The 21,512-nt window shown below is 33.9% G+C and overlaps 1 protein-coding gene and 1 pseudogene across 1 annotated transcript; one reads left to right on the top strand and one right to left on the bottom strand.

Annotated features, from left to right (window-relative positions):
• Window positions 1-635: 635 nt before the first annotated feature.
• LOC145067257 (nucleotide pyrophosphatase/phosphodiesterase 1-like) lies at window positions 636-3,825 on the bottom strand. The gene is made up of 5 exons (XM_079014439.1): window positions 3,806-3,825; window positions 3,429-3,509; window positions 3,196-3,230; window positions 3,054-3,109; window positions 636-1,154 (listed from the first exon to the last, which is right to left on the bottom strand). The coding sequence occupies exons 1-5, from the start codon at window positions 3,823-3,825 to the stop codon at window positions 636-638; spliced, it is 711 nt and encodes a 236-aa protein (XP_078870565.1).
• A 5,020-nt stretch (window positions 3,826-8,845) lies between these two features.
• LOC145069341 (spermidine hydroxycinnamoyl transferase pseudogene) lies at window positions 8,846-10,198 on the top strand (annotated as a pseudogene).
• The last annotated feature ends 11,314 nt before the right edge of the window (window positions 10,199-21,512 follow it).

Below are 21,512 nucleotides of genomic sequence, written 5' to 3' on the forward strand. Positions count from 1 at the left end.
TTCATAATTTGTTTATAAGATATATAAAGAATTGAGATTTCTGTATAATATAAATGTCTAAATTGTCATATGTAGCAATTGGTATTTGGAAAAATATATATGATTTATATAAATATTTATATATTCATTGTTATATAATTTTAATTATATAACATATAGACAAAACTTCAAAAACGGTCCCTGTGGTTTCCAAAAATATCAAGTTTAGTCCTTAAGTTTAAAAAACTTCATGGATCGTCCCTGTGGTTTCAAAACTTTTAATGTTTAGTCCTTCCGCCTAACTCCGTCAGTTTTCTGCCGTTAAGTGAGAGCATTTTCGTCATTTCAATATCAGGGACCATTTATGAGGTTGTCTCTATTAATATATATATATATATATATATATATATATATATATATATATATATATATATATATATATATATATATAATTATTTAATAAAAAGGCCCCACCCTCTCTCTCTCTCTCTCTCTCTCTCTCTCTCTCTTAACATCCAACCTTATCCCCATTTTTATCTCGCTATTCCCCGGAAACGACTGAATCATCTTCATCCCTCTCAAGTATTTCACAGGAGGAGTGAACTGAAGAAATTGACGGGATCTCCGGTTTCCGATCAAGGGGGTGTACCACCGATTTATGAGGTTTGTATTACTTTTTTTAAAATAAATAAATAAATAAACCCATCGATGTGACTAACAGCTTCTGTAATTTGAGGATCATCAGGGCCAACTAGATGACCTTGAGAATCATGGTCCTCCAAATATAACGCCATGAAAGCAGGAATTTCTTCATTTGGCAAATCGAAATAATGGAGAAAAGTATCGATGCGTTCTTCAAACGGGACTGAAGCGTTATACGGTGGACAGAAATTCAAAGGACAATCCCAAGAACCCTTTTTTACATCGAACCCAGGGTAGAAATATGTCGCCGCTTTCAGCCCTTGGTTCGCGATGGTCTCCCATATGGGTTCGCCTAACCACCATTTGGGTTCACGACTTCTCGTTGTGAAGTTATCGCCTGTAATTGGATCAGTGAATCTGTTTAATATGATTCCATGATAAGCAGGGTATAATCCGGTGGCGATTGAGTAGTGATGTGGGAAAGTTAAGGTTGGGTAAACTGGAATCAATCCGGTTTCAGCTGCTGTTCCTTGCTATGAACAAACAAAACAAAGATCAAAAACCAAAAAACGAAGATCTGAAACCAAAGCGATGACTGTGTGCGAAACCTGCAACTCCGCCTCTCCTTCATCATTTCTGAAACCTGCAACTCAACCCCCCATCATTTTGGATTTCTGTGTATGCGATTTCACAGTCTCTATGGTGCAGGTGTTTGTGATTGTGGGTATAGGATCTGATTAGTGCTTCTTTTCTAATTTGGATTTTGATAGATTTTGTGATTTATGGTAAGGGTAAATAATGAAGGAGAGAGAGAGAGAGAGAGAGAGAGAGAGAGAGGGGGAGAGAGAGAGAGAGAGGGTGGGGTGGGACCCCTTGTATATTAAATATTATATATTTATTTATTTATTTAAAAAAAAGTATTTGAAAACCTCATACATGGTCCCTGTGTAGTGAAATGACAAAAATGCCCCTGACTTAACGGTTAAATAGTAACGGAGTTAGCCAGAAGGATCAAATGTTAAAAGTTTTGAAACCACAAGGACCATCTGTGAGGTTTTTTGAACTTAGGGACTAAACTTGATATTTTCGAAAAGCACAGGGACCATTTTTAAAGTTTTGTCTAACATATATGAATGGTATGATTCTCATATTGTATATTTTTATCAAAACTCGAGTAATACGTTTTGCATTTATCCATATAACATATATATATATATATATATATATATATATATATATATATATATATATATATATATATATATAAAAGTCTAGTAATATGTTTTGTATTTATCCATAAAACATTTCTTATATATATATATATATATATATATATATATATATATATATATATATATATAGAATCAATCCTATATGCACACAATAGATAGTGAAAACATTTGAACCTAACTCTCTCTCTCTCTCTCTCTCTATATATATATATATATATATATATATATATATATATATATATATATATATATATATATATATATAGGCCTAGGTTATTCTATTCAAATTAATTATTGTGTTATTGTATGCATAAATGTGCGCCAATCAAATTTACTTATTTTAAGAAAGTGATAAATATATATTATTGAATTAAATATAATTGAAAAATATCATCTTAATTAATTACAAGGGTAATTTAGTCATTTAATATAGATTTAATAAAGGAAAATTGCATTTTCTTAGAGGTCCTAGATTCTATTAATTTTAAAAATCCGATTTTTCGAATTATAATTCTTTTAATTCGGACATTTTGACAGAATATGTTTATGAGTATATTCAAAAATAAAAATATTCGTGAACCATTAATAATAAAAATATTCTTGAACCAATTTCTAGATTATGACTTTAAAAACTTCTTGTAGAATAACAAATTTTTGAACAATCAATTGACGAATAAAAAAAAATACATTATTTCTTATAGAATACGGGTAACAATTGTTAAGAATTACATTTATTGTTAAAGAATAAAACTAAAAAAACTTTCAAAACGGGAAAGAAAATATCAAAATTTAACAACGACACTGATACATTCTAAAAGAATAATGTTGCTTATAATCACTTTCAATTTTGTGGTCCGTTCTTCAAGCATCAACTTCTATGATAACAAAACAAAATTGTAGTTTAGATTCCAATAATGCATTAGCAAATGAAAAATAAAAAACTAAATTTCTTTGGAAAAATATGTGGACTTGTGAATTGCACCAAAACCAATAAACAAGAATTGTAGAACATGCATAAATCGGTGAGAAAGATATACATACTCCATTCCAGCAGAATTAGAAATCGTGATTTCATTCCAACATAATTGGAATTCATAATTCAATTCCAATAGAAAGCCAACTTGCCTACTGCCCACTAAACAAATCTTTCAATCCAATTTGGATTCAAACCAAGTTTAAAACCCCTAAAATTATTCTTACCAAGTTTAAAACCCTTTTATATGAGTGAGTATAAGGTTGAAGGCAATTGCAAAAAACTAAAAATAAAAGCATTCATTTAAAAAAAATTAGAATGGCTACAAGTTTCACTAAACAACAAGCAAGGCATTCTAATGCATAGTACCAACATCATGGACTTGTTTGTTGCTTCCATTCCATCTATTGATTGTTCAAGAAAATGAAAAACAACACTCAATCATCTATGTCTTCTTCCTTTCCTTCTCCATTTTCTCTTTACCAAGACATCAAGAGACGAGCTCTCTTCCTTCCCTGCAGTCGATTAAGCAACCCGAGAACACCCACCTAAGTTCTTTGACTTCTATCAAAACAAAAAAAAGAAGAAAAAAACCTCTTTACCTGTTTGATGATTCACTTCTCCCTTCTCCCTTCTTTATATCGCTTCCTGCCAAGAACAACTCATTCAATGTCGCCTCTTCCCTTGTCAAACAATGAACTCAAACACCCATTTCCCCTATCAATTCCTGTTAAAATAACCCCAAACATGCATTCCATTCATCAATTTTTGTCAAGAATAAAAAAAATTAAAAAGAAGAAGAAGAATAGAGAGGCTGTCGGAGCAGTCCCCATCCATTTACCTTCTAACGATCGAAGCCGTAGCCACACAAAACCCATACACCTCCCTTTCACACCCTCTCTGCACCCACTGAGGTCGACGACAACTCTCGTTGCCTCTTCCCTGTTTTTCGAATCATTCGAACACCAGAGGTGCTCACCTCCTTACGACTTCAGCCATCGAGAATTGACAGCAGCTTGCTGCTTCGTTCTTCTTCATACTTCGGTCTAGCCAAACCCCAAAGGTCCTCACGTTTTCCTTTCCTTTGTTCTCGTCGACCCGGAGACTCCTCCCTCTTCACAAATCGAAAGACGAAGCACACCTGGAAGCTTTAGGTCAGTAGTTGATTGGTGATGAAGATTGATCAGATCAGTAGGACGTTTATAGAAGGGGGGAATTAGGTTAAAATCAACGTAACTAGCTAAATTATAGGGAGTATTTGAGGAAGTTATTTCTCAAATTACCTAGTTACCCTTATTGATTTATTTAATTATTGTTTTTTCTATTATTTTCTGATTGGTCCACAATCATGCATAAAATAACACAATACTTAGTTAAAACACCTGGACCTCTCTCTCTCTCTCTATCTCTCTCCCTCCCTCTCTCTCTTTCTCTCTTTATATATATATATATATACATATATATATATATATATATATATATATATATATATATATATATATATATATATATAGGAGTAGGATCAAATGAGAACACTAAAAAGGTTGAGAACGCGATAACAAAATATATTTATTTGTGATTCCATGCATTCATTTGTTGAGGAATAATAAATTTTTACGCATTTAATTTCAATTGAAGAGAAAAAGCATATTCATGTTGATTGTGCGTAAAAATTTATCATTTCTCTACAAATGAATACATGGAATCACAAATGAATATACTTGTTCTCGCGTTCTCAACCTTTTAGGTGTTCTCATTTGATCGTTTCCATATATATATATATATATATATATATATATATATATATATATATATATATATATATATATATATATATATATATATAGTTGTTCACGAATTTATGAATGTCAGGCTATTTTTATCGTTAAAATCCACATCAATCGGATTTGGATTTATATATTATTCCTGAATACATAACCAATAATTAAAATCATGTTAAACTAAATATTTTAAGGTTTCACGATTAATAAATCTGAAAACGTTTGATGTTTCAACATTTATAAATAATTTTACTAAAAATATTTCAAATATGAAATTAAATATTAGGCTATAGGCTGAGTCCAAAAATGCTTTCAGAATTTCCATATTAGAGGTGCAAGTTCCTCAATTGATGGAAACGATTTTAGTGATTTGAAGAAAATATGTATTATACTGGTTTTGGATTCTAAAAACGGTCATATATTTTGCATAAGAACTCCGTGTTGGATGTTTTATATATTTTCGAAAACATGGAAGTATATACTACGAGACTAAAGTGTTTGTATTGCTCACAACTGCTTAATACGAAATTTCAGTTTTTCTGACTCATTAACTATTGTTGTAGTTTGAGCTATTTGATTCGTTTGTTAGCTTACATATTTGGAAATAAGATAATATATGGTATCTTATAATAGTTGACATGAAATCATATATTTCACATAAGATGCACTAAAACTCAATGATTTAAATTTACCAAAAGATTTACTGTGAACTTGACTATCCATAGTTTTTGACCTAAATTTCGGGATGTAGCATTTACAATCCGAGAAACATTTGGAATGCTTCGTCTAACAAAATCATCACCAAACCTTCGAGGTTTGGTAAAATTATAGGAGATGAGGGGGGTAAACACAACATATTCATCATGTAGGCTGCCTTGAAAGAGAACACATCAACGAATCATAGCTTTTTGCTCCCTCGCCATTTTCTCGTTGCTCTCTAAGAAGTCTTCACTGTTAATGGTACATAGAGAATAGAGGAATGGGACTCGGAAAGGGTTTGTTCAATAGTTTTGTAATGGTAGAGAGTAGAAAGAGGCAGGGTGGAGTAGAGAAGTGGTGTTGAAGGAGATGATGGTGGTGTCGATTGTTGCCTGATTTCTCCATTATGGGACATGGAATTTTTAGTGCTAGAGATAATGAATAATAATAGTGGTTGATGGTTGTGATGGTTTTCAATTGTGAAGATGATAGTGGGGTTTGAATCTAATGAACAACAGGAAAGGCGATGGTGATCCTATTGTATAGAAAACGATGAATAGTAGTTTCAAGGTCATGGTGGCTGTATGATGTTAGGTTGTGAAGAATGATATGGTACATCTATGACATTTATTCTCTTGTGTGTATGTGTATGTTTGTGTGTGTAAGAGAGAGAGGGGGGGAGGGAGAGAGAGAGAGAGAGAGAGAGAGGTATAGGTGTGCATTTTTTTAATTATTAAAATAAATAAATAACTATTAGATTTTTAAAAAAAATAAAGGAAGATGAAAAATAAATACCCTAAGGGTATTGCAGTCATTTTAGTTTACCGGGGGACCAAATCCGTAATGAAACTAGCACAAAAGGGCCAGAAAACCAAAAATAAAAAATAAAAAATTCGAGGTTTAGACTAAACTTTAGAAAAAAATGCATACCAAAGGGACCACTTTTGCAATTTTGTCTCAAAACTATTCTCATCTAAAAGCATTAAATTTGAAATAGACAAAACTATAAAATTGGTCCTTGTGGTTTCACAAAAACTATGGATATTGTACAAAAAGATTCTGATTTGCATTGAATGTCCAAAATCAAGAATTTTTTGTGGTTTTGATCCCTAAATTAAAAATATCTCGTGGTTTTGTTCCCTGGAAAATCTGAAAGGACGATTTTTCCCTTATTATTTCTTTTATACATTTTCTTGATTTATTTTATCATTTCATTAGTTATAAAAAAGAAAATATAACATCCTGCCCACCGTACTAGTGACCTCCTCCCCCTCTCTCACACACACATACACACACACACACACACACTCTCTCTCTCTCTCTTTCTCTCTCTCGCTCGCTCTCACACACACACACGCACACAAACTAGACATTTAACCCAATATGATCTTCATCAGGGTCTTTAAGTTTTTCAAACAATATTTTAATTTTCACACTTTGAAAAACTCCATCCAACGATTTTTTTCTCATCCATTTTCTCTAATCCCTAAAAAAAACTTCATTAATGAAGCTAGAAAGATAAATCAAATTAGAACTACAATGGAAAATCAACAAGCACACACAACTTCCCATCACCATTGATGATCCTTTTAAGAAGAACAATAAGAGCAGTAGCAAGTAGCAGAGGAAACAAAATTTCATGTGTTGATGTATATATTGAAAAAAAAAATCAATACAAACACACATATATTTACAGATCTGATAAACACTTCTCCTTTCAAAAAAAAAAAAAACAATTTCAGAAGTGAATCCACACTCCATCGTCTCTCTCATCGTGAACCCAAGAAGCAAAACAACCGATGAGCAATTCCCCCTCCCAATCCTTGTCTCTAATCTGGAATAACTATGAACATCAAACACAACTTGAAGCGCCTCACTCTCTTTTTCTTTCTGGGTTTTCATCGAGTTGGGTCGTTTCTTCAAACACAAACACACACACACACACATATTTACACATATGTGTCAATTTTTGGATGAAATCAATGGAAGATGATGAAATAAGAAGCTTTATATTCAAGGAAGAAGAATATGCGGGTGGTGATTAGAAAACTGAGATGGGAGAGGATATTGTTAGAAGGATGTGGAGTTATAAGTGTCAGAGTTCAACCAACAAACTCTTCATCTACTTCATGTCCTACCTCCCGACACCATTATTCATCTTTGAAGATGTGTTAATCCAGGAAAACTTATCAGAATAGATGGATATACAGATATGGTTCATCTATATTGATGATTTGCTATGTTTTACATATATGATTCATCTTCCGTTATCATTGACAATTTTCTATCTTTATATTTTTCGTTGGTACCAGAGTGGGGAAGATGAACGATGATCGGACACACACAACAACCATTGGATTCTGTTGTGATACTTCGATCTTGTTCCATCTCATATATGATTCGAATAAGAGATGTTAGATCAAAGTCTTCTCAACTTTTGAGCTTTAAACACAATCTTGGTTGAACGAGATTAGAAAGAAGATGAAGGATGATCGAACATACATATGTCTAAGAGGGAGAGAGAAAGTAAGAGAGAGAATGTGGTGAGGTGGAGGGTTTAATTTGTTTTAAGATTAAGGGCATCCACAATGCATTGAATTCCATAGAGTTCAATGGATTGTCACATTATTTTTCTACAATCCATACAACTCTATCATTTTTTTCTACAATGTATTGAACTCTACAAAGTTTAATAGGATGTTACAAAATGTAATTTATACTATACATTTAAGAATTAAAAACTTTCATTTTTCCCATTGAAGAGTTCAATGGTCATTGAACTCTAAATCCATTGAATGCCAATGTTGCATCTCACAATGGTAGAGTTTCATCTATTGAATGACACTTAGACTTGCCACCTCATTCAACTCTCTCATTGAACTCACCGTTGTAGATGCTCTAATAAAATAAAAAAATAAATTAAAAGAAATGTAAGAAATAAAATAAAATGGTATAATAGTCTTTTTTAGTGTTTTAGAATAAAATCGCAAAAAATCTTTACTTCTATTCAAGTTATAAAATTTTTAATTCTATCTATAGTTTTTAGACCATAGGGAGCAAAATTTCTATTCAAGTTATAAAATTTTTAATTCTATCTATAGTTTTTAGACCATAGGGACCAATTTTGCTGTTAAATGTCAAAACTATTCTCATATAAATAATTAATGTTTGTTGTAAAAAAGTTAGAAGTTAGAGCTAACTTAATTTTATTATATACTTTTTATAAATTAAGTTGAAATAAAGTTTAAACTAGTTTTTATTTAGTTTACGTTTCCTATATATAGTTACATTTTCCGAATTAAACTAATGAGTAATTAAGTTGGCCTTTCAAAAGGGTTATCGAGTGTATCATCAATATGTCATTTTCCTGTTAACAAGCAACAAACATAATATTTCCCAATCATGCATTCTCCATCTGTGCCCTTATCCGAAGTTATTTAAGCATGAGATTAGGGTCATACCATTATAATGGCTTCATTTGGCCCATAAATGCCGCAAACGTTCAACTCTTCTTTGGTGTAGTTTTATCTTTCTTCAAAATGAAGGTTTCCAACAAGACTTCTTGCATGGTTCGACCAGCCGAGCCAACATGGTCCGGTAAGCTGGCCTTATCAGAACTTGACCAAACTGGTGTCACCACTCATGTCCCGACCATTTACTTCTACGCACAATCCCCTGAAGATTGGGTCACTGTTATACAAACCCTAAAAACATCACTGAGTTGTACCCTAGTTCATTTCTACCCGCTGGCCGGCCGGCTATCTGCTATTGCGGGAGGCCGTTTGGAACTTAATTGTAATGCTGCGGGTGCGCAGTTCACAGAAGCGTACACTGACAAGAAACTTATTGATCTGGATAGTCTTTTACCATCTCCGATATACCACCAACTTATTCCTTCAATAGATTACCAAAGTTCACTTCTTGAAGAAATCCCATTGTTAGTTTTGCAAGTCACAAGGTTCGTTTGTGGAGGGTTTAGCCTTGGTGTAAACATATCGCATGTTGTTGCTGACGGGCAAAGTGCACTTCATTTTGTGTCTGAATGGGCTAGAATTTCGAGAGGTGAGTTACTGGAGTCGCCACCTTATCTCGACAGAAAACTTCTGCGAGCTGGGGAACCTCCAAGGGCGATCTCAAGATCTGAACATGCAGAGTTCGATCCTCCACCGATCCTTATAGATCAATCTGGTAACGAAAAGGAATCTGAGAAGGAGACTGCAGTCACAATGCTGAAATTAACAGCAACCCAAGTAGAAAAATTGCGAAGGAAAGCTGATAATGGTCAGAAGAGTGACACAAGCCGTGGTTTTACACGGTATGAGACTGTAACTGCACATATATGGAGAACTGCATGCAAAGCGCGTAATCATAAACCAGAGCAGCCAACTGCATTGGCTATTTGCATTGATGTTAGAAGTAAAATGAGGCCACCATTGCCAAGAAAGTACTTTGGAAACGGAATTGTCAATGCCATTGCCACCGGCTTCTCAGGTGAGATTGTTTCAAAACCTTTAGGATACGTTTCGTGTAAAATAAGGGAAGTGATTGAAAAGGTGGACGATGGGTACGTGCACTCGGTTTTAGACTTTCTAAAGAGCCAGCAAGACTTATCACTGTTCCGAGAGTTGCAACCAACATCAAATGGGGAAGAGCATTTTTACGGCAATCCAAATCTTGGGGTGATAAGTTGGTTAACATTGCCAATTTATGGTGCCGATTTTGGATGGGGGAAGGAGATTCATATGGGTCCAGGAACACATGATTCCGATGGAGATTCTTTGATTCTTCATGGCAAAGATGGAGATGGGTCCTTGGTAATTGCATTATGTCTACAAATGAGGCATATGGAAGATTTCCGGAAGGTGTTCTACCAAGATATTGATGTGGAATGAAATAAGTTCGAGAAAACGAAGCGCGAGATCTTCAATAAAAAACAATGACTTGAAGATCCTAGAATTGTTACTGCGCTCTATGTATGTAGAAAATATAAGAACTCTGTTATTTAAACAACAGTTCCGTTAATGCGCCTTACGATACAATTACAAAGGATTATATCAACTTGATATAACAAATTCTTCGGTCAAATATAAAGTACAGACCCTAAGAGCACCTATATATGGTGGGAAACTATAGGTTTGTAAACATATGGACTGCTCCAATGCAATTTTCCGGATTGTGGTCATGATTGAGTCCATGCCACATTTCATGGTGTTGGTCCACATTCATGGACCTTTTCAAGAAGAGTCGTTGGGCCTATATTAACTAGTAGCTCAACTATTCTTTGTTTTAAATTAAACTTAAGCTATAAAAAATATATAACAAAAAGTAAAATAAAGTACTAATATGTTTATAGTGATTAAACTATTATATACATTTTAAACTGTTAATAAGTAAAACACAGAAAACCGTTATATTTTCTTAATAGTTTAAAATAAGCAAAATACATGAAAAAACATAGTTTAGTGCTAAGTGATAAAAGAGTAAATTATATGATTCCTCCATGATGCACATGTTAAATACATGTTTATTCCTTATTTTAAAAAATTTCACTACCTAAATATGTTTTAGGCAATTAGTTGACAATTTGCTTACTGTAAAGACCTTTTATGAATCATGTAATTGTGATTTGGTAGATGTCATAGTATAATGTTATAAAGGGAACGAATGTAAATAACACTATAAAAAAAAAGTAAAAGCAACTTATTGTATTTACATCGGTTAAACTAACCAACCTGCATCTGTAACACTAATTACTATTAGTTAATGCTGTGTTTTGAAAATATATCGAACTATTATAAATATTGTTTATTGTTTAATCCTATGTTCATTTTATTTCTAATAAATCTACAAAATAAACGAAATATTATTAATAATTTATAAAATTATATCATAAACTACATGCCATTCTACATCTAATGATCTTCTATTAGTGCACTATGATTTATACAGACGAGCCTCTCAAATATCTGCACATGCTAGAGAAAGAACTGTTACATCTAAAAATAAAAAAATTGATTATTATATTTATAGTGTTTTAACAAACGCACTATGATTTGAAAATACTCAAAACATTCAGGCTTCTATATTTCGATTCATATTGTTATGGTGCTAAGTGCGCAGAAGATTCAATTAGAGGAAGATCATCATCAATTATAATTCATTATTGCTTGATGGTGCTTTGACTAAAAATGAATTATTCCTTATAAATTGTTTGTTGGCCTTTGTTAATAGAAATTATTATTCAATAAGCTCCTCGAATTCCTTGATTTCCTATTCCTTTTGATTTAGAGATCTTTTTAAGTTGTATGTTTATGTTCTAAGACATACTGAACAAACAAGAAAAAAAATTAAAAGTGGTGGTTTTCACCTCAATTTCTATGTAATGAAAAATATATTACTTTGTGAAATAGTATTGTAACATCCTAAAAATTCATAGTAAAATTTTCATTTTTAAAACCATAAAAAATACAAACGATTTTTTCCAAAACCAACCAAAGTAACTATATAATCTAAACATCAGAGTAAAAGTCATAAAAAGCTAATCTGGAAAACGTCGGGGGATGTTGTGCAATCACATCGGACCCTTCCCTTTCGTACCAGAGAAGTACCTGAAACCATGAACATAAAACCGTAATCACTAAGTTTAATGAGTTCCCCAAAATACCACATACCATACATACAATAGAGATTGATATGTATCAACCATTGTCTTGTCATTATGCATGAGTCGTATCATGGTCTTTCCTTGCCAGGTCGGGAGCTAAAACCCTAGGTATTACAGACAAGTACCAAGAGTCACCTCCTAGTCTTTCATGTAAGTATCACAAAGACAACTTGCATACTACATATAACTGTCAGGGTCTGGTCCCTGTTCATGCATATAATTTGTTGGGAGGCACCTCTAGGTCTTTCATACAAATTTCAGGGATCACCCCCTGGTCTCCCTATATGACATAAACTAGTGGGCTGAAATTGGTGCCTTCGACCCCCGATTATAGTAAGGAGACTCACATGAATTACGAGTGTGACTAAAGCTCACGCAACACCGCATCGATCACAACTAACAGCTCTCACCACCAAAAGATGGGTACTAAACACCTCCAAGCAATCCACACAAGGCAAACCCTAAGTCTACCTTCTAAAAATAAAGATTAACCAATAGTCAACCCATGCTAAAGGTCAACGGTCAAAGTCAATAGCCACAGTTGACTTTAGCCAACTATCACGTCGTGGCCTTCCTTAGCCACGTTGTGGCCTTTACCCAACCAAACATATGGGAAGTTCCTAGTTGCCATGTTGTGTCAACCTATGGCCATGCCGTGGGCATTTGGTTTCAAGCAGCTTAATGGATTAAGCTATTTTTTTCGATTCCTAGAGTGCCAAAGCTCTGATATAGTCCATACTATGGTCTAAATGGATAAAGTTTCCAACTTTATGTTTTAAGACACCCAAAGAGATCAAGATCTCAAACCCTATGTCCAAATAAAGCCAAAATCCATAATATCTTAACCATTAAGCCCTTAATCTGAAAATTTTCTTAACCCAACTAGTCTTGAAGGGTTTCTAAAACCAGATCTATCATAAAGGTAGAAGCTTTATATACATGTATGTCTAATACATGTCTAAGATCCATTTTAGGTCAAATTTGAGCTCTAAAGACCAAAACTTAAGCAAATGACAAGAACTTCTACCAAATGCTAGATCCATGACATATGATGCTCTTGGGACTCAGGAAAGTCATAAAGTTGCCAACTTTATGAGTTCCTTCCCTCCAAACTTTCTTAAACATGAGGAACATGGAACAATATTCAAGATCTAACCACCAAAATTCATAACTCAAGGAATTTTGACACTTACAATGGTCCAAAGACAATATAAGGTGATGATAATGTTGATTTCTTGCAAGCTCCACTAAAAAATCACCTTCTTCATCATCATCATCATCATCATCTTCTTCTTCTTCTTCTTCTTCTTCTTCTTCTTTTTCTTCTCTTCTTCTTTAAACCAAGAAAGCTCCAAAAAGCTCAAGAATCACACAAGGAATGAAGGTTGGGGTTTTCTAAGGTGAAGGGGGGGGGGGGGTTAGAGGCTGATAATGAACCCTAAAATCAGTTTAGAGGGGTTTAAATATGAAGGGAACCCTAAAAGAGTCATAAGCTTGGGTCTGATCAGCTGGCATGTTGTGGCCTTCCTTGGCCACGCCGTGGTGGTCCAAAAATTCACGCGATCAAAATACTTATTGTCATATCGTTGCCTTCCGTGGCCACTTAGTGACACATAATTTCATCCAAAAACTCCATCATCAGCCCTTGATAGAAGTTAAATTTAACCAATCTGGAATACAGGCAATACAATTCACCCCCACTTCAATTAGATTTCGTCCTCGAAATCACTTTTCACTACATTCTAGGCACTCCAAACGATTTGGTTAGTTCTTCCAGAACCCCAAAATAAATCGGCTCTGACATAAGATGACCTTCTAGTAAAATAATCAAACCCAACCTTAGTAGGACTTGCACACTGACGATGAACAAATCCTTTCCTTGTTAACCAAAACCAATGATGAATAACCTGATGGGTTTTGAACATTCTAACACTCCTATGGTGTACATGCAACCCTATAAACCTTGGGTCTATGTTTTCTCTATTATACATGCAAATATTCAATATTCCAAGGTTTCATCCTAACTAACATAATATAAAGCAACTATACTACAAGAATCTAGTAGAATGACATACCTTTTGATGGAGCTTGAAGTCTTGAACCTTTAAGAGCCTACTGCCTCAAGTGTTGCACCTCAAATGGTTCACACAACACCAAGAACTCTTGGAATAACTAGAGAATAAGGATACTTAGGTTCACCCTCATGAAATCGGTTTTCCCTCTTTGTGTATACACACTCTAGTGCCTAGCACTTTAACCCCATTTCATGAACCATAGCCCTCTTTATATAGTATGGAGGATTAGGGTTACATTCATGTAAACACTAATACCCATGACCTTTCATTTCCATAGGATCTATGGGTTAAACACTCCATGGACTATCCATGAAAGCTTAGCCCAACCTAAATGAACTTGGCCCACCATATATATAAGAGACCATATTTAATTAGTTCTTTTGACCGCTAAATTAATTCTAAATTAACTATTGATCAATACTAATTAAATAATGTGATTTCATATTAATATAGTAGAACTTATAATATATTAAGATAAATCATAAGTATCCTTTTTCTCATTTTGTCTATTCAATTGTTCAGATGCCATGCAACCCAAATGGACCATGCCAAATCGGGTTAAGTACATACCAATTATAGTTATGGACTTGGACACTAATCCAACAGTCTCCCACTTGGATAAGTCTAAAACTATTATTGCATATCACTCCAAAACCTGACTAGCAATCGTAGCACTTAAAGCCGTTGTCGAACTCTGACCTAGTCAATGACTTTTCCATTAGATATGGGATCATATCTTCCTCCATTCTAGATATCATATGGACTGAGACATAGATTATAATCATTCTCTCTATCCATTTGTTGTTTCCCCATTTTCAATTTATGACGACCGACTAATTTAACAAATCAAATCAGTCCAGGCTTGGCCAAGCACTTAGGGGTGTCATCACTAAATCATCGAGGGGCCCACATATATCGCTTTTATCCCTACAAGGGTAAAAGGAATGGATACAATTTGACTCATACTTGTTCTACTACTTGTTGAATCATACACAAAGGCACGTTTTATAACATCGAGTTACCAATGCGTTTTCGTACAATCAATGTATAACCAACTCATAGTCAGCAACTCATATCTATAGTTTTGAAGAATATAAGATATTATTGTCTCATGATCACTCATGATAAAATCCATGAAGTGAGTCAAATGAGCGTGAGTTTAATCCAATACTTAGAACTTATGAGCACTCATGAATGTTGTAGCAACTTTTGCTATGTCCAACACCTTAGACATCTACAAGCCAACTTCATGACAGTCTTGACTTAATACCTACTTCTAATGTATTATCGACTATGGATGGTTTGAATAACTTAGTCATTCGGGAAGAATGACCTAGTTATTCTGGACGTCAAAACACGAACAGTGAAACACAAGAATAATCGAATCTAATATGGTCCCAAAAATTATGAATATAAATAGAACACCTTTTATTTATCACCATACTGATTACACATTGTTCATTTCATAATGTTTCAAATCATCAACTTTATACTTGAATAAAAAAATAGTCATGCCATGCTCTAAGCATGCACACTATGTTTGTCCAAACAATAGTTATGCCATACACCAAGTATGCACACTATGGTTTTTCTTTCTATGATCCTTACTTTGTGGAATAGATCAATTGAACATAATTTCAATGATTCTCATTTAACAGTCCCAAATCCTTACCATAAATGTAAGAATTCTAAATTCCTGCCATTTACCAAAATCTTTTAGATTCTAAACTTATATGTATTGATCTTCTTGTAATGACTATGCACAAAGTCACAAAGACTTGTCAACAACTATTACAGAGTATTCTAGTGGAGATCCTTCCATGGAAACAAAGTCTCAAATTCAAAGTACATTGCTTTGAACATCCTTCTTGCATTAAGTTTTCTAATATTACATAGATTTAATGAATAACTTCCACCTATGGAAACATTTCCATATTCCCATTTTGACTATCAATTCTGAACAACAGTTGCCTCTTTTCAGAATATGTTAATATGATCATTTCCAAAAATTTACACCATACTTCCAATTGTCCATGAGCAACCAATCTTTGGTAACCATTAGATTGTCCTCGACAATTACTAAATCATTTTAGTCATATCCAATTCTAGTACTTTTTCCCTCTTAATGCCTTAGGAATTTGGAAAATTTTAGAACAGATGAATATTATAGCACATGCAATCGATCCTATATCTGAAGCATATAGGACACGATTCATGATGTCTCACATAAAGACATCATACTAGACCAGTCTTTTGCTATAATATTTCTATTTGCCATGTTTTCATAATTCGACTATGAAGAGGGTTGTCGTAATCATAATCGAATTTGAGAATTCAATATATATGGAATTTCCTCATGTTCAACCATACCAACACAAAATTCATATATATATATATATATATATATATATATATATATATATATATATATATATATATATCCTTGACTAAAGATGATTAAAATCTCAATCTAAGCTTTTAGAATTGTAATGAAGTACAATTTACTCTCCCTTAATTATAGCAAAACAACTTTTCCCAATCGAAACTTTTGTTTTTCTATAATTAACATTGCTAACTTGTAACACTTTATTATAATTATCATGCTCTCATTAACATGATGATTATTAGCATAACACTTATGCTCCCACTAGCTTTGATATATACTCAGAAATCAGTTGGACTTGTAGAAATCAATACTTTATTAAATTTCTTACCAAAGTTTAGATTTCTGATATGAGATGCTTTGATAAAACTTTATCAAAATCATACACCTTTCCTTAGACAGCACACATGTGTGTCTAAGCAATTTCCAGAACTATGAAAAGGGATGTCGTAATCATAGTCTCAATTGTTTAGACCTTTTCCTTTTCTCACAAGTCCATGTTAGTGTGTCGGTTAACCACACATGCTCCACTAACGACTTTGAGAATGCAAATATTATAATTGCTATCTACTTAAAATCTACCTAGTGAAAGCGTTTCCTCACCATCATTTTCATGAATCGAAGAGAAACCTTATCACACTTAGATTTTATGGTGTATGTGTTCCTATCCATGTGAATTTGTCAAAACCATAATTACAAGACAAGGTTAGTGACAAATACAAACTCATATGGACGGAACTTGTGCAGTCTTAACTTCTTGCCACTTGGAAGCACAAGGTCCTGCCATTGCTTCCAAGTTGTTATGAAACCAATTGAGAACTCTCCGAACTCATATGCAAAGCCAACTTTAACTAAAATGGGCACATAAATAAGAATATATCAACACGATAGGTTACAAACCTCAAGTCGTGTGCTAATGATAACCAACATATTTTATTCTTGATTAGTTCTTGAAACTTTTTCAAAATCTTTAAGACTCCTACTGACCTCTTGACATATAAGACTCTCTTTCCAAGACCCATTCCTTGACAAACAAATACTCAATTGGCCTTAGTTGGTCTTTGTTTTATCCAAAACATCACAACTTACCAATTTTAAATGTACAAGAGTAGAAAACATTTTACTCTTACATTTGACAAGTGTTATAAACCTTCTTTTAAGATATGTCACTCAATTTACAATCTTGGAGTATGACTCTAAGAATTGTTTTGGAACGAAGTATGACTCATCTTCTTGATTTTACCATTCCGACAATTCATGAATTCTCTTCTTATCCATAGGAATTCACTAAGATGTCCTTAAAGCACCAACTGTGATATGGTTTCTTAGTCATTAAGATGATCACAAACATGATACTAAAGTACTCTCCCATTTTTTCAGATTTGAGAAACTTTTATCTTTCTACCTAATTTGATTCTTCTCATTCGTTCTGCCATACATTGTAACTTTTCCAATGTTTCATAATTATACTTCAACTTGTAAGTATAACCATATTTACTAAGCTTTAGTAAATCAAGACGAATAGTATTATCGATCTTTGTAGTGGACTTGACCAGTGCACAAGAATGTGTACTCAATCCCTTAGTCCTTCACTTGACTCACATATACATGTGAACAAGGAATTAGTCTTAATTTTCCAAAGATGAAAATTCTCAATCATCATATGATACAACTTGCATGATTCCAAATTTCTGTCCAATTGAAACTTAGGTGAAGAGAATCTTTCCATATATAGTAAGTTTAGACACTACCTGTAACACCCATAAAATTCAAGCCAATTTAAAACTTTTAAAATCATTCCAAACCATCAAAATCATTACAACTCTGTTTTCAAAATGTATAAAATCAGAGTTTCCCAGAAACATAAACAAATCATGAGGAGCTGTACGATCATGCCTTCGACTTGCCGCGATCCTCTGATGTACCTGAAACAATAAACTGAAACTGTATGCCCGAAAGCTTAGTGAGTTCCCCGAAAATACCCATACCCGCAACAATGCACATATAATCATAACAATATACTATGGATCCAGTCAACCATCGGGTTGGAAAACACCAGGCCCACAACCAATAGGTTGGAATGCCCACATACTATAGGTCCAATCATCCTTGGGATGGAATACCCAGGCCCACAACCAACAGGTTCGAATGCCCACATACTATGAGTCCAGTCATCCTTGGGTTGGAATACTCACGGCCCACAACCAACGGGGTGGAATGCCCAATTCTATTGGCCTTTACACAGAGCAGATAAGCCTCAACCGTTAACAAACATGTGCACATATAACAGATAATCACATAACAGTCTATAGACAACAACCGATCTAACGGATCATACCACACATCACATAATATTATCCTACCCTCTAGGATACCGAACTAACAGATCATGCCACGTATAATTGATGGGTTTTAATAAAAAAAACATCCTATGCGCTCATGCAAAACCCTAAAGCTTGGATATAGGCTTCTCTATTGAACATGCAATTCATCCAAAACTTATAACCCTAGATTTAGCATGCATAATTCGAAATTAACACATTAAGAACCGATCTAAGTAATTACCTCTTACAATTAGCTTGAAACCTTTTGATTCGTCTTGGTTCTTGAGCTTAGAGTCACAAGTGTAACTCCTCTAATGGCATACAAACACCACACAAGCAAGAAGGCAATTATGAGAGAGGAGAGAGGATGATAAAATCGGCCCTAGGGTTTCTCTTGGAAGCAATTGGACGAAAATTGCATGTGAGGGTCTCTATTTATACGGTAGGCTGCTAGGGTTTCAGCTAAAACCCTAATGGACAACTTAATCACCAAGCAGCCCATGGAAACTTCTGGAATATGGCCTATGGACGAAAATACGATGGATCCCCATCATAATTTCGTTCCCCCTTTAATCCATTAGGTTTCCTAGCCCAAAAATTCAACTATCATACATTTGACAGTTTAATCCCCTTTATTCAATTAATCTCTTTTAGTCACCAAATTAATTCCTAATTAATTTATGACTAATATTAATTAAATAATATGATTTCTCCTTTATATTGTTTCTATAATATATTAATAAATCAAAATATCTTCTCTCTCTCCTAAATTACCTTATCAAGTTGCTTTAGTGAAGGCAACCCAAAAGGACCATGCACAACCGGGTCAAGTACATACCAAATATAGTTACGGGATTAGACACTAATCCAACAGTCTCCCACTTGAATAAGTCTAGTAACTATATCTCACATATGACTTCAGAATTCGGTTTAGCAATTATAGCTCTTATACGTTGTTGTCAACTCTGATCAAATTCTTGTCCTTTAGATAAGGGATCATTTAATCCTCTATTCTAGATATCATGCTGACAATAACATGGAACATAGTCATACTTATTGTTCAACATATTGTTCCTCGATCTCTGATTTGTTAGACATAGAACTTAGTTAAACACATCAACTTCATCCTGACCGGGCCCAGCACATAAGTCAAACTAAATCATCAAGTGGCCAGCCATCACTTTTATCCTCTTAGAATAAAAGGAACAAATAATCTTCGAATTATATGCTTTTATTATTTACTGGCTAAATCATACACAACAATGTGTTTTATAACATCAAGTTACTGATGCGTTTACGCATTATCAATGCACAACTAACCAATAAACAACAACCATATCTCTAGGTTTAAAGATTATATGATATTATCGTCTTGCGATCACTCGTGATAAATTCCATGAAGTGATACAAGCAAGCGTGGGTTTATTCCAATGCTCAAAACATAATTCATAAGCACTCATGAACTTCGCAGCAAACCTTTGCCATGCCTAAAACGTTTTAGACAATCTACAAACAAATTCAAGACAGTCTTCTTTCATATCTACTTCCAACATATGAGCGACTGTGGACTGTTTGAATAATCTTATTATTCAGGAAGTCAAAACATGCAAAATTGAAACAATAGATAAATAATCAACAGAAGGTAGTATCTTTACTTATAAATAAGACACCTTTATTCATTCATCAAATGTCAAGTACAAATTTATCCATTACATGTTTCCTATCTAATCTAAACTTATATCGTCTTTCAGCCCAATGCTCTTAGCGTGCTACAAGTGCTTAACCCTGCTCAGTCCCTTCGTAAGGGGATCTGCTGGGTTATCTTCTGACAATACCCTCTTCACTATAAGGAGTCCCTCTTCTACCCGATGTCTAATGAAATGGTATTTTCTGTCGATATGTATGGATCTACCGCGATCCCTTGGTTTCTTGGTTAAGGCAACCGCTCCTTCATTATCACATAAAATCTCCATGGGCTACTTTATGGATGGATCAACTCCAAGGTCTCCAATGAATTTCTTCAACCATATTGCCTCTTTCGACGCTTCACTTGCTGCAATGTACTCTGATTCACACGTTGAATCACCCACAGTCTCCTACTTGGAACTTTTCTAAGTCACTGCTCCTCCGTTAAGGGTAAAGACCCAGCCTGACTACGAACGGTGTGACAACCCGATATTTCAACTCTTTGTAATGATCTAAAAAGTCAAGTATTGTAACCACTTTTGAGTTAATAAAATTAACTTCGATAATAAAAAGTCCAAAAACTTCCTATTTAAATTTCTTCTATGTTTAAACGTCATCAAACCATGATCGTACGTAAAAAGAACGCCCAAATCCGACTTCGTATATTGAAGTTATGATTTTTCCAAATTCGGCTTAGCAACAGACAACTAAAAACTCGAATCGGAGATCGAGCAACTTTTGGCCGGAATGACCTAAACGAGAATCGAAGGTCTCGACATTGGTATTTCAGCGGTAAAAAGTCTGGCAAAAACCGACGTCAGATAAAGAAGTTATGAATTTTTAAAGAAATTCATTAATCACGTCATTTTAATAAATAAATAATAAAAATTATTTCATAATTTGCCAACGGAATCTAAACGAAAGTTGTAGATCTTAGTCTCACCTACGCGTGGATATAAAGAACGTCGAAAACGGAGTTCGTATGAAGGAGATATGAATTTTAGAAGTTTATTTAAAATAAATATAAATTTAAATAAAAACTCTTGGTAATATCCGAAGAGGAGTCAGCGGATA

The sequence above is a fragment of the Lactuca serriola genome, chromosome 8 (genome assembly GCF_051521515.1).
Source record: "Lactuca serriola cultivar US96UC23 chromosome 8, Lser_US96UC23_V15, whole genome shotgun sequence".
Lineage (NCBI taxonomy): Eukaryota > Viridiplantae > Streptophyta > Magnoliopsida > Asterales > Asteraceae > Lactuca > Lactuca serriola.